This window comes from Mustela erminea, chromosome 10, assembly GCF_009829155.1.
Source record: "Mustela erminea isolate mMusErm1 chromosome 10, mMusErm1.Pri, whole genome shotgun sequence".
In the NCBI taxonomy this organism is placed as follows: domain Eukaryota; kingdom Metazoa; phylum Chordata; class Mammalia; order Carnivora; family Mustelidae; genus Mustela; species Mustela erminea.
The window spans coordinates 24,404,343-24,419,257 of NC_045623.1; the positions used below are offsets into that span (position 1 = coordinate 24,404,343).

At 39.7% G+C, this 14,915-nt stretch overlaps 1 protein-coding gene across 4 annotated transcripts in view; it reads right to left on the bottom strand.

The window, feature by feature from the left end:
* CDC14A (cell division cycle 14A) overlaps window positions 1-14,915 on the bottom strand; it is a 172,660-nt gene that overhangs the window by 138,490 nt on the left and 19,255 nt on the right. For all 4 annotated transcript variants that reach the window (XR_004289707.1, XR_004289706.1, XR_004289705.1 and 1 more), the window contains exon 3: window positions 12,238-12,313. Coding sequence is in view for 1 of the 4 variants with exons in the window: in XM_032360600.1 (XP_032216491.1) it covers window positions 12,238-12,313 (76 nt within the window). In the remaining 3 variants the exon portion in view is untranslated. The remainder of the gene's footprint in view (window positions 1-12,237; window positions 12,314-14,915) is intronic.

Here is a 14,915-nt window from a genome sequence, read left to right on the forward strand (position 1 = left end):
CAGCTGCCTGCGGACTGCTTGAGATCTCTCCCCTCCGTCTCCCTCTGTCCCTTCCCCCGCTCATTTGCTCTCTCTCCCTCTCTCTCTCTCAAATAAATAAATAAATCTTTAAAAGGGGAAAAAAAAGGGTCGGATGTTTAACCAACTGAGCCACCCAGGCACCCTGCTTCCTCTGTTTGAAACCATTGTCCACTGGACATTTCCTTTTGTTATTTTATTATTTGTTGGCTTGTTTTGCCATTTATTGTTCTCCATCAGTAAGTTAGGCTTGATTTACCGAAAGGAGAGTCAAGGCCGGTAAAACCTAAGCAGATTTTGTGGTGTCTGATCCCAAACCTAAAGACTGCCTTCTACAGGCTGGGCATCCACAAACATGAGCCAGGCTCAGCATAAGGACTCAGCTCTTTTGGCCCCCAGCCTGTCACTAATTACATTTCCTGGTTCCCTGAAACACCTGTGGGGAAGAAAATACCCACAACTGATCTGGAAGTTTGGATTGTCTGTTTTGATGCCCTTTTCCAGGAAGAATTTAGATTTCACAACAGACTATTGCTATTATTTAATAATGTGAAATTAACTTTATTTTACAAATCCATTCACCAAAAGGGACAAACTCATAAGGCTGTGCTTTTGTCACCAATAGTCTTTTTGGCTGATTTCAAACGTTTTGCATTTGCTTGGTTTTTGTTCTTTTACTCTTCTTTTAAAGTGTATGGGATATACCTTAGTATATGTTGCAGAGACCATCCTATAATGAAGCTAGACGGTGAAATTCTAAAGGAAACTTTCTTTTCACTAAAACCTACAAATTTTTTAAAATAAATATAATACAAATTCAACTCTATAAGAATTTTTCAACTTTATAAGCTTTCAGAAAATACATCAGATAATGAATATTCTCGCAAAATACACCTTCAAATTTTAACTATTTTAAAATATCTCCTATTGGAAGCTGCCTATAGGATGGAAACAGATTTTTTTTTAACATCCATCACAATACATAATTACAGAATTTTTTTCTTTTGATGAGAACCTTTAAAATTTGCTCTTTTGGCAACTTTCAAATATATAATATGGTATTATTAACTAGGATCATCATGGTGTACATTACAACAACTAACTTTTTAACTACAACTTTCTAACTTTCAGGAAAATTTTTTAAGTTCCTAGCATCTACCATGCATAGATATTTTGGGAATTCTATTGTTTTTCTCAATGAAGTCTCATAAGCATTACAGTCAAAAAATGATCCGCCTAGTGAAGGTTGGCCAGTGAGTCCCAGGTCAGAACACAAAGTTTCAGTTCTCACTCAAGGAGTCAAAACTAATTCACAATAAATGATAACAGAGAAAACTCTTATGTCTTACTGGCCTTGTCCTAATTTCCTTCCTGACCATGGCCAGGCCTTCCTCTCATAGGTCACCCTGCCCCAGTCTTACACCAGCAATGTTATCATAACATAGCAGATATTCTGGTCCTGGAATAAAAAATTTCAAGGATGGGGCGTCTGGCTGGCTCAGTCAATAAAGCATACAACTCTTGATTCGGGGTCATGAATCCAAACTCCACACTGGGTGTAGAGATTACTTAAAAATTAAAAAAAAAAAAAGTTTTAAAAAATGACCTACTACATATTAAAGTATTCCAGAAGAAACAGTACAATCTATTGGAGACACCAATGACTCAAGTCCCTTTAGAGAAACATCCCTGAAGAAAGAACTTCAAGATCTTTCCTGGAGGAACTTACCATTGGAAGAGAAAGGTACAGACTAGAGACAAGAGGACTCTGATTTATGAATGAGCCCAGTAAATATTTTCTCAGATTCTGCGCTAATACCAAGAAAAAACTTCATGCCTCCAAACTGAACTGCGTCTTCCTTACTTTGGTGCAACTCCTCTGTGGTTCAGTATGCTGACCAGGCCCTTCAAGGAGAGCACTTGCAGGGGCACCTGGGTGGCTCAGTCAATTAAGCATCTGCCTTCCACTCAAGTCATGATCCCAGGGTCTTGAGATCAAGTCCTGAGATTGAGTCCTGCATCAGTTTCCTGCAAGCAGGGGGCCTGCTTCTTCCCCTCCCGCTCCTCCTACTTGTTCTCTCTCTCTCTCTCTCCCCTATCTCAAAGAAATAAATAAAATCTTTAAAAAAAGAAAAAAGAAAAGAAAAAGGAGAGCACTTGCAAAGTTAGACCATCACCTCTAGCTTCAGTGAGCTACCTGCTCTATTACAGACACTTTTTGCTTTACATGAGAAGTTCAGACATTACAAAAACACTGTACAATAACAAAGTTAGGAGCTGATAAAACAAACAAACGTAGTCTTAAATATAAAGAGGAGAATATCACAGAAGGAATACTAAGACTTCTGGACTATTTGCTTGCTCTGAAGCAAGCCTGCACACGACCAATTACAAATGATAACCTGCAGCCCCCACTCACATATATACAGCCTTCTGAACCCTCTTAATCTAAGTGGATGTAGCCAGCTCTCTCTAATAAGGACAGCTAACATTTATTGCTACATTCTATCATTCTCTAAAGCATAGAAACACTACCAAAGGGGTCCAATTTGACCAGAACAGTGTGACTCCCAAACCAGAGGTCCTGGGCAGGCTTAAATAATGAGAATTCTGTGTCTCTGTTTTACCAAGAGAACAAAAGCTAAGAGCCAGAGAGGGCCTGGCTTATCACACTAGGCCAACATCTCCTATGTCAGGTCCCAGTGAGTGGGGTTCTCTCAGCGAGTATGGTAGATGGAAGAAATCCACAACTCTCTTGCTGAGCTTGTTTGTGTAAATCCCAATTATAAGGCCAAAACAAGTTTCACGATTCAAAATTTAAATAATTCTCGGGCCAACAGGGCCGCCAACAGGGCTGGCTCAGTCAGAGGAGCATGTGATTCTTGATCTCGGGGCTGTGGGTTCAAGCCCCCTGCTGGGTGTAGAAATTACTTAAAAACAGAAATCTTAAGAAAAAAGAAATAAACGTGCATTTAAAAAAAAAAAATTGGGGGGACCTGGGTGGCTCAGTGGGTTAAAGCCTCTGCCTTCCGCTCAGGTCATGATCCCAGGGTTCTGGGATCAAGCCCCACACTGGGCTCTCTGCTCAGCAGGGAGTCTGCTTCTCCCTCTCTCTCTGCCTGCCTCTCTGCCTACTTGTGATCTCTATCAAATAAATAAAATCTTAAAAAAAAAAAAAAAGAATTGGTTGAATTAATCAATTATTACTAAAACTTTTCAGAAATAAAAAACAAATATCGGGCACCTGGGTGGCTGAGTCATTAAGCGTCTGCCTTTGGCTCAGATCATGATCCCAGGGTCCTGGGATTGAGGCCCACACTGGGCTCCCTGCTCGGCGGGACGCCTGCTTCTCTCTCTCCCATTCTCCCTGCTTGTGTTCCCTCTCTCACTGTCTCTCTCTCCTTCTGTCAAATAAATAAATAAAATCTTTAAAAATATATCAATCTAAATTATATTTTATTGTTATACTTCATTTTGTTAACAGGCTGCTTCTAGGGTAACCTAGGGAGCTTATTAAAACACAGATTGCTGGGCCAAGAATGTTATTTCTAACAAGTTCCTTAGTAATGCTGACATTGCTGATCTAGGGATAGCACACTGATAATATGCTATGCTACATGAAATTGTGACTGGTCAACCCCTGGAAATGTTTTACACAACTTCTAAAACACTGTCCATTTGGTCGAGTAGCCCCAAAAGACATATTTAAATTATCTTAGGAACTCCAAATAATTCCATATGCCTTTTAAAAACATGTTATTAAAAACACGTTTCCCCAGATTCCTCAGAAAACTGTATCACAATTTGTAAATTCTTGCATTCCAGATGATAACAATTTACGAAAAGATCCTTTAATGATTCAGTAACTGAGCTGCCTTAAATGGCATTATTCCAGAAGTTCCAAGTTCAAATGCCCTCAGAGACCAAGAATTTGAAGTGGGTAAGTTGGTAAACTAGAAAAGCATGCCCTATCCCAAGCAGACTTAGCTCCATCCTCCTACTCCCATGTAGGAATCTGGGCCCATAATCACGTACTTTAATATTTAAGAGAAGCCAAAAATCCAGAATTAAATGGAAATTTTCATAAATTACAGATGTTAACCATGAATTCAAAAATTTTAAACAGCATTCATGCCCAAGAAAACACTACTAAACTGAATATAGCCCATAGGCAACCAGTTTGCCAGATCTGTCTACCAAGATACTGTGGCTTAAGAAAGTTCTATTGGCTTTATCGGCATGAATTGAGCAGCTGTTACGTGTCAAAGACGGTGCTGAACAATGGGGTAACAAGGGAGCAGAACCTTAGTCTCTAGCCTCATAAGCTTTCCCAGTCTAATGAATATTTGATGCTAACCAAGGGGGAAATATTGACCAAGGCTTATTACAAACAAAAGAGAACAACTATCTAGGGATGCAGTCATCGCAGAGCAAAGACCAACGGAATGATCTTAATTACAGGGACAGCAATTATTTCCTTTAGCAAGGTTAAAAAAAATAGATAAGAGATACAATATAGTATTGAATATCTATTGAATAGTATATCTAGAATATAGTATTGAATATCAATTAAATATACGATCAAACCTCCAGAAATTTCCAGAGCTGGACTGCTTACCTGAGAGTCAGAGTTTTACCACTTGCTATGAAAATCATGACAGGCATGCAATCTAGCATATAAATGTTTAACGGTACTTGTAAACCAAAGTACTCCGACGGCTACGAGAGAATAATAAAAATTAAGATAAGGGTATTGACCCCAGTCAGACGTTTTCTATCTCATAAAAGAACGCTGTGTGAAAGGTTGCATTCTGGAGACCTCACTCCTGCAGAAAAACAAGCCACGGCAATTCAAGGAGAGAAAATGCTGACATGCTACAGGAATCACAGAGAGCCCAGGCTATACTCGGATGGCGGTGCCATATACAAATCATGCATTTGTTCAGCGTAGGGCAGGAGACCACAAACTACTCAACCATTCAAAAACGAGAGGTGGCGCCAGGTGGTGTAATTAAGCTCAAAACCAAAATGAGCTCGTGCACATGCGTGCACACACACACACACACACACACACACACAAAGAGTTAATGCATAATTTCAAAACACAGATTTTTAAGCAGCCTTTTGGTAAAGTTGTCTGCCATGCTTAGAAGTAAAATCTTCAAGTCATTTGGTTGGAACACCATGTTTAATTAAACCGTGTGAATGAGCCTGATAGAGCTAAGGAAGACATTAGTGCAGCCTGGACAATATGTTCTTTAATTAATAATAATAATAATAATAATAATAAAAACAGAGCCCATGCACTTCCCTAAACAAGCAAGCTTGGCCAGTGATGGTGCTCAGATTAAGGAGATTATAGCTCTGGGGCCGTGGTGACCAATGCATCATTCTCTTACAGGTGACTAGGCTAGCCCAGTAATGGCCGCAGCAATCAGCGTCTCCAAAGCAATCAGTTGTCATCTCATTGCAAAAGCGAGAAAATGAACAGGTCCTCCTGTCAGCAGCCATGACCTCTACATGTTTTACCTCCAACTTTCCCAGGAAAGGGATATTCTTGAAATTTTTCTTTGGCTGTACAAAACAAAATATGGTTTAGGTTTTTATTTTGAGCTAAAACAGAATAGGTTGAGTAGTTTCTTTAAAAAGAAAAAGATGTCTCTGTATGGTCCATTTTATTTCAAACCCAGTATGTTTCATCAGTGAAATGGCACATTTGATCAGAGCAGAAGTGAACACGTCAGAGAAAAGTTGCTCATAAGGATTATTTGACCATGATGATAATCTGGTTGATGAAATTTGGGGATTCTCCATTAAAGGGGATCTTCTTGCCTCGAGACTTCTAAATGGCAATCAGGAAGGACTCCGTGTCTTGCTAACTTTACGTACGCTCACTCCCATGTGAATTAACACTGCTTTAGAACGCGATACCTCTTTAAACTACATCAACTATCTCCAAAATGCAACTTGCTTTTCTTCCCCCCAAAGCCTATGAACCTGAAACAGAAGATAACCTCATGAAGAAATCTCAACACGTTTTTGTAGTTATAATAAGAGGGTGGTCTGATCATTATATCAAAAGAGTTCTTGTGTATAATCACCTGATACCATAGCAGGTGCCTGGTTAGTGGATAGGATTACTGCACTGATTCACTCAGCAACAAGGACAGTCCCTGAGCCCCCACCATCTGCCAGGCACTTTCAATGCTTTAATACAATCGTCCATTTCACCAGGCCCCACCCCTCTTTCTTTTACCCTGAAAGGGCTATGTGGGATGTTTTGTACATTTAAAATTACACTTCTATCAATATTCTTTTAAACCTTTTAAAAGCAGTCCTCAAGATTACTATAATTGTCCTGCTGAATCGTAAAAGCAGTATTAAAAAGAAATTACTGTCCTAGAAAATGTCCCCTTTTTTCAGTGATGCTTTTAGGTTTATTTTTTTGTTTTGTTTTGTTTTTTTTCCCACAGACTGAGGTTTTTGTTTTCTCAGAGGGAAAGTGAAATCAATGGTTAAAACTGTATTGACCACTGGGGCACCTCGGTGGCTCGGTCAGCTAAACGTCGGCCTTCGGCTCAGGTCATGATCCCAGGGTGTGGATGGAGCCCCATATCTGGCTCCCTGCTTAGCAGGGAGCCTGCTTCTCCCTCTGCCTGGCACTTCCCCTGCTTGTGCTCTCTCTGTCAAATAAATAAATAAAATCTTTTTTAAAAAAAGAAAAAACCCGGGGCGCCTGGGTGGCTCAGTGGGTTAAAGCCTCTGCCTTCAGCTCAGGTCATGATCCCAGGGTCCTGGGATCGAGCCCCACATCGGGCTCTCTGCTCAGCACTGAGCCTGCTTCCCCCTCTCTCTCTCTGCCTGCCTCTCTGCCTACTTGTGATCTGTCTCTCTGTCAAATAAATAAATAAAATCTTTAAAAAAAAAAAGAAAGAAAGAAAAGAAAAAAAGAAAAAACCCGCAGTGACCATTTTAGGAAAAGCTAGTTCAACCATATGTTTATAAAACTTTCCTATTATTGTATCAGTCATTGAAAGATTTTCTTACATGACTAAGTATGAAGAAGGTATTGTTTTTTAAAATATCACTACGTTGTTAAAGTTTAAAAGTTATGTGTCTTCTCAGAGGAAAATGTAAATACACATAAAATTTTATATATAATTTCAGGGGTTTATGGATCTCTTAAAATACCAAATTACTAAGTTCTGGTCTAGCCTCTCAATCACTGATGGCATTTTACATTAAACAACATATACAGTTTTACCAATTTTTCTCACTTCAATAAATCTTCCTTCTTTGGACTGCTTTCCTCATTACAGAAACTACTGACCAGAAATTGCGAACTACGACCTATCACTGCACAACACTTAGTGCTGATACTTTTTTAAATACAGTTTAAAAATTTTTTAAATAGGTTTTTTTGTTGATGGTAGTAATTTCTGTTTTTGGTTTTTGTTTTGTGGTTTTTGGTTTTGGTGGGTTTTTTTTTTTTTTGAGATTTTATTTATTTATTCAAGGGAGAGAACAAGAGACAGAGCACAAGCTGAGGGGGAGGGGCAGAGGAAGAGGGAGAAGCAGCCTCCTTCCTGAGCAGGGAGGCTGAGCAGGGAGGGAGCCCAACATGGGGCTCCCTCCCAGGATCATGACCTGAGCCTAACGCAGACCCTTAACCAACTGAGTCACCCAAGCACCCCTACTTTTGGTTTTTTAATCTAAGTAGATGTTTGATGGATAATGTTCCATTCTAATCAACATAATTAAAATGAAAGTCACTGGGAATAGAATGCATATTGATGCACATGGAAAATAGCAATAAATCACTACCTCAAATCATCAACCTGAAAAAATTACCTTTTGAGAATATAAAAATTAAAAATTTAGAATGCACTGCAAAATATTACCTATCTACATAAGGTATCAAATAAAGGAGAAAAAAAAAACATAAAAATCTTTATTGGAAGAAATAAAAATTACCTAAGTAGAAAACAAGACATGCCTAAAAGAGCTAGGAAACCACACCACAGAATTATTCTAAGTTGTAATCAGTTAAAATAGTGCCAAATTATTCAGAGAAGTAGAGTTTGATGACCAAGTAAACACTGTCATATCTGGTGTTTGAAATGTCACCAATCAGGGTGCCTGGGTGGCTCAGTCAGTTAAGCGTGTGACTTCGGCTCAAATCATGGTCTTGGGATCCCAGGATGAAGCCCTACACCTGGCTCCCTGCTAAGGAGGGAGTCTGCTTCTCCCTCTGCCCCTCCCCCAGACTCGTGTGCACGCTCTCTCTCAAATAAATAAAACCTTAAAAAAAAAAAGGTCACCAAAGCGGTTTCAGCAGGGTAAGTAAGGCAAAAGTGAGGCAGAAAAGGATTAAGAAATCAGTGCATAGGGGCACCGGGGTGGCTCAGTGGGTTAAAGCCTCTGCCTTCGGCTCTGGTCATGAACCCAAGGTCCTGTGATAGAGCCCCACATCGGGCTGTCTGTTAAGCAGGGAGTCTGCTTCCTCCTCTCTCTCTCTGCCTGCCTCTCAGCCTACTTGTGATCTCTATCTGTCAAATAAATAAATAAAATCTTTTAAAAAAAATAATAAAAAAAAAAGAAAGAAATCAGTGCATAGTGAGGATGTCAACAGTATTCTGAAACTTCCAAAGGCAAGAGGCTAAAAGAGGACCTGTTAAGTCGAGTGGGATCATGAAGTTCATGCTAAGATCAACAGAAGTTTCAGTGTGTCTGGGGACCCTATTCCGGGCACTGGGGACACAGAATTATATGTCATATCCCCACCTCCTAGGAGCATCTAATCTAGTGAGAGAGAGCAATGCCAACGGGTAATTATCATCCTTCAGTAATAGAGATCTGCACAGAGAATTCTGGGAAAACGGGAGGCACCTCCCACCTTCTCCCATAGGATGAGGAGATCCTAGAAGCCGTAAAAAACAAGGAGTGACCAAACCAGAGAAAAGGTATTCAAGTCAGACTGGACATCACAAGGCATCATGTGGAGCAACCGCTGTGGCTCAGGGTAAAGTGCGCGGCTGGGTGTCAAGGGAGTACTGTGATCTCCAGGAAATCAGTGAGTTAGTGCATGAAATCATCCACTGGGGAAGACGGCAAGGGTGGCAGCTGTCAAGGCAAGCAAGATGAAAGACATGGAAGCAAGGTGCCCAAAGGTCTCACCAAGACGGGTGAACATGGGCTGCAGACGAGAAACACCAACAGGGAGCCTGAGGGCCTGGAGACTACATGAAGGTGAGGGAGACAGAATGCAGGAGGTACGGAAGGAGAAGGATCCATTCAAAGCAGCAAAGTCTAGAGTCTGGGTTCCTGGAAGAAAAGCAGCTGGAGTGGCAGTCACAGTCCCCGGAGCAAACAAGGCAGAGGAGTCTCGAGACCCCTGTGGGATAAAGTGAAGTCAGCTGGGGCAGTGTTGTGAGCACACCTGGAAAGATTATAAACCACAGCGGCTCCGCTAGCAAAGAAGGTGGAGAGGAGCAGGAGTAAGTCAAGAGCCTTGAAATCGAGCCCCTACTTGACTTTGCAGCCTTGAGCAAGTCACCTGCTTCTCCCGGGCCTCCCCTTCTGCACGGATATAATTAGCTGGCTGGACTAAATGGTCATTTCAACGCCTAAAATTATTTCAGATAGCTTTTGAATGTGAAAATAATAGCTAGGGGGCTGAGAAGGCATTCATAAGCTTGGTTGAAAAACTCTTACTGTTATTTCTTACCCAAGGTCATAAATGTTCCATTAGTAACTTTCTTCGGCATAAGACATTACAATTTGCAAAGACCTTTTACGTATATTTTCTAATATAATCCTAACCACCCCTCTGTGGGAGCTCGATAATCCTGGAGTTATAGCTAAAGAAACTGAGATTCCATAAGACTGAAGCAACTGTAGCTTTGGATTGGTAAAGTCAGTCTTTTTCTCCTAATATAGAGATTCTACTTGGATGCTTCGAAACAACCCATGACTTACTAACTTTTGGGTTTTGAACATTCATTCCTTCAGCAAGTAACAGGGTGCCCACTAACTGTATCAAAGCTAAAAATGTCCTTCTAGGAATCCATCAGATTACCTGATTGCTGAAATGAACCAAGGGATTGCTAAACTCTATTAAGCTTTCATATAATGTTGAAAGAAAGCTTTGTAAATGAAAACAAATTGAAACAGATCCATGTATACACTTACCTCTAGGGTTTGGTACTGAATATGATAGAAAAATAGCCTTACTCAAGCCAACTTCTCTTACGTAACACCAAGTCAGAGCAAAAATTTATTTTCAAAATGATTCTCTTCTCTTCAATCTTCTAAATAATAGGTCGCAAACTGTTAATACCCAGTTCATACCAACTACATACTAAGAGGGCTAATCAAGAAAGCAAAAAAAATTCCTAGGTCCTCAAAAGGAAGAAATAAGCTTTAATTATTTATGAACTACCCTTTCCTTGTTAATTCATCTACTAAAAATTCACTTTATGTTTTTATATTAAATCCTTTTTAGGATATTATTTGCTTCCTTGGTGATTACAAAAGTTTCAATTTTAATTTCTAAACTATAGGCAGTAGCTTCTTTTCTGAAGAATGTAGATCAGTTAAAGGAATTTACATACATCTTTTCAAATCAGATAATCTTTATAAATTAATTCTTTAAACACTTGATTCCAACAGATCTTATGTTATAAAATGATTGACTAAAAAAAAAATCTCTTTGGTATTCATTCATGACCATTTAACATTTTCAGATCAATGGCAAAAATATGTGAATGCACAATATATTTTACAGAACATTCTCTACTACAGCTGTCTTATACCTAAATTCAATAAAAATCAATCAAATCAAAAGACGATCACCAAGCAGCTAATATATACAAGGCACTATACTGTGTCACATCAGTTACATTTTAACCAGCAAAAAGAATAAATGACCTGAGCATCGTAATTTACCAGTCATCTTTAACAGCATGCTAGGTGGTATTTGACCTTCCAAACCAAAACATTACATTTAAGATCCTCATTTAGAAAACTGGAAGAAAAAAAGAAATGTTCCTTTCTATGTGATGAAATAACTTTGCCAAAACCAGGAGTATACATATTGCTTTTCCTCATATATGTTTGGAGTTTAAGAGGAAAAAAAAAAAACAGGTAAAATCAAAAATAAAGATGAATACCGCATGTATAACCCAAATTCTGTCATAACAGGTAAAGTCCCTATTGTGTCACTACTAGTTCATCAATCTCAGCTGTTAATTCTACAAAGATGACCTTCAAGAAATATGTCAAAATTTCAATATTGATAGCAGCAATGTCTACAATAGCCAAACTATGGAAAGAACCTAGATGTCCATCAACAGATGAATAGATAAAGAAGATCTGGTATATATACACAATGGAATACTACACAGCCATCAAAAGAAATGAAATCTTGCCATTTGCGACGACGTGGATGGAACTAGAGGGTATCATGCTTAGCGAAATAAGTCAATCGGAGAAAGACAACTATCATATGATCTCCCTGATATGAGGAAGTGGAGATGCAACATGGGGGGTTACGGGGGTAGGAGAAGAATAAGTGAAACAAGATGGGATTGGGAGGGAGACAAACCATAAGTGACTCTTAATCTCACAAAACAAACTAGGGTTGCTGGGGGGAGGGGGGTTGGGAGAAGGGGGTGGGGTTATGGACATTGGGGAGGGTATGTGCTATGGTGAGTGCTGTGAAGTGTGTAAACCTGGCGATTCACAGACCTCTTCCCCTGGGGATAAAAATACATTATATGTTTATAAAAAATTTTAAAAAATAAATAAAAATAAAAGGTAAAAAGAAAAATTTTTTCAATATTGATCAGACAGGAAAGGCTCCAGAGCTTCTGCCATGCAGGGATAAGTCCTTTTATCACCTGGTTTCAAAAAAATCATCCTAGGAAGGAATTTGATAGACTCATTAAACAACAGCCTGAAAGGATTTGTGCTTTCTTTCTTAGATCACTATTCCAATGACTTCATTCCAGCTCACATTTCAATTCATCCTGAGAAATGAAAGAGGTTAACGTGTCCTTTACGGAATACTCAGATGGATCAGTTTCAACTTCTGGGTGAACTCCTTATAAAAATATCCAGAGATCAAGATTACCTAACTAAATGGTGTATGCACAGCAATCCCAGTGGTCAAAGTCCCAATGTTTAATACCAAAACATAAACATCACCGTAATACTCACTTTCAGTTTCTTGTTTAGTTTACAGCAGTATCTGTACACCATTGCCAAGTTCAGAGGTCCAAAATCTGCATAAAAACTGAGATTTAAAATAAAAATTAGTATTTAGTAGAAATATAATTTTCAGTAACATCAATACTCATTTTCGTTTTCATTAAAATTGCAAATTTCAGCTATCATCAAGAATAAGGTTCAATATATAACTGATTCGCAGAGCCCAAATAACTCGTGGTTTCACCCTACAGAAGATCACAAATCACTATAATTAGTCTCCAGTCTCTTAACAGGGAACTGTTTGGACAATTCTGAGTTCTACCTCCTCCTACTTCCCTGCCAGGACACTCAGGACAAGGACTGAAAAGCAGGCAACAAAAGAAGCAACAAGAACATAACACATATGTTCACTTCCTCCTTGTACTTATCACCTACTCAGTCACGAACTATTCTCCTCAAACACTGCTCTCAGTTCTCAAGGACCTTCAATCTAGCGGTCTTCTTTCAGTTTCCTTCTCCTTGAACTTTGCATCATGTGACACACAGACCCTTCTCCCTCTCCCCACCTGGGACATCTACAGGCTATAGTCAGCAGTCCATGGTTCTCTCGTACCTACTATCATGAATTTCACAGATAACCCCTATGGAAGAGAGATCGATTGCTTCCACACTTGAGACCCAGCATCAGCCTTTTCATCTTCAACTACCTCCGAACCTCACATTTACAGGTCCTTCCATCACCTCAAACTCAGAACAGCTAAAACTCAACCCATCCTTCCTTCAAATCAGCCCACCAGACTCAAAACATTTGCTTCTGACAGTTACTCAGGCAGGAAAACTTGCAGTCACAAAAGGGCAACAAATAAATATCAATTTAATTCTCATATACCAGAAAAGCCACTACTTTTAAGTCATCCCTTGCTTATCCATTTCCTATGTTAGCAACGAAAGGGCAGAGCCTCTTCATCTCACATCCTTAATGTTTAAATCCTGCCTCTCCCCTGCCCAACCACCCTGTATTACACTCTGAAGATTTATCTTCATAATATCTCACTTCTCGTATTTCTTCCCACTGGTCAAAAATGTTTAATGGCTCCTTGCTCTCTTCGGAATAATTTCTTGGCCCAACAGTCAAAGCCCTACACCTCATGCCCCTAGCTTCCAGGATGACCTTATCTCCTAAAGGACCCCATATAGGATCTATATTCCAACACTCATGTCCATCCCTTATTCCCAAATACTCCATGGCATATTCTTTTTTTTTTTTAATGTAAAAGATTTTATTTATTTGACAGACAGAGATCACAAGTAAGCAGAGAGGCAGGCAGAGAGAGAGGAAGAAGCAGGCTCCCCGCTGAGCAGAAAGCCCGATGCGGGGCTCGATCCCAGGACCCCAGGATCATGACCTGAGCAGAAGGCAGAGGCTTTAACCCACTGAGCCACCCAGGTGCCCTTCCATGGCGTATTCTTAATCCAAGCCTCAACTCACACTGGTCTCCTTGGCTGGCATGCCCTCCTTTTCCTCTTTCTGCACCTCTCTAACTTCCTCAAAATCCAGTTCAAATCCTACCTTTCCGGTCACCCTTAGAAAAAACTACCCTTCTCTCAAAGTTCCCAAAACTTACCATCTGAGACACTATTACATAATGTTCAATTAGCTTTTTTTTCTTTTTTTAAGTGTAGATCCTACCTGCCCAACTACAGAGTAAGCCTCTCTCTCTAGGGCTGTATCTTATCCATAAAGGTTGAGAAGAATATCTTGCTCATAATAAAGACCTTCAATAAATGAGTCCTCATTATGACTATTTTGCTCACTAATGCTCAGGTTCAATTTCACTAGACCATAAATTTACTAAATATCAACAAGTTTCCCAAAAAATCCACCCTCCAAAGACTTTCATTTTGAGGGAGTTATTTACATTTTTTCTGCTACTTAAATTAGTGTGTCATAGATATGTCACTACACTACATCAAATCTCCCAGGAGCCACTTGTCTTACATAGCAATACTAAACTTGTATTTTTTTTTTTAAGATATTATTTATTTTGGGGCGCCTGGGTGGCTCAGTGGGTTAAAGCCTCTGCCTTCGGCTCAGGTCATGGTCCCAGGGTCCTGGGATCGAGCCCCGCATCGGGCTCTCTGCTCAGCAGGGAGCCTGCTTCCTCCTCTCTCTCTGCCTGCCTCTCTGCCTGCTTGTGATCTCTGTCTGTCAAATAAATAAATAAAATCTTTAAAAAAAAAAAAAAGATATATTTTATTTTGAGAGAGTGGGTGAGAAAGCATGAGCAGGGGGGAAGGGCAGAGGAGAGAAAGAGAGAGAGAGAGAGAAGCAGACTCCCTGTTGAGCAAGAAGCCTGAGGAATCTGGGCTTGATCCCAGGACCTTGAGATCATGACCTGAGCCATGGCAGACACTTGGGATCATGACCTGACACAAGGCAGGCACAACTGACTGAGCCACTGAGATGCCCCTAAACTTGTATATTTTATCTACATTAATCAAGTTGGTAATATTTTAGAACTTATATTCTAGGTAACACCAAAATTAGCTGTCCCTATATACAAGCTTCATGAGAATTAAAAACACGGAGTTGCCGAAAAAGGAAACTTGCAATAATTTGATGTAAAAAGTTATTGATATATTTCTAAAGTTCCCAGTGTACTGCTGTGTTGTAAGTATAAAGGAAA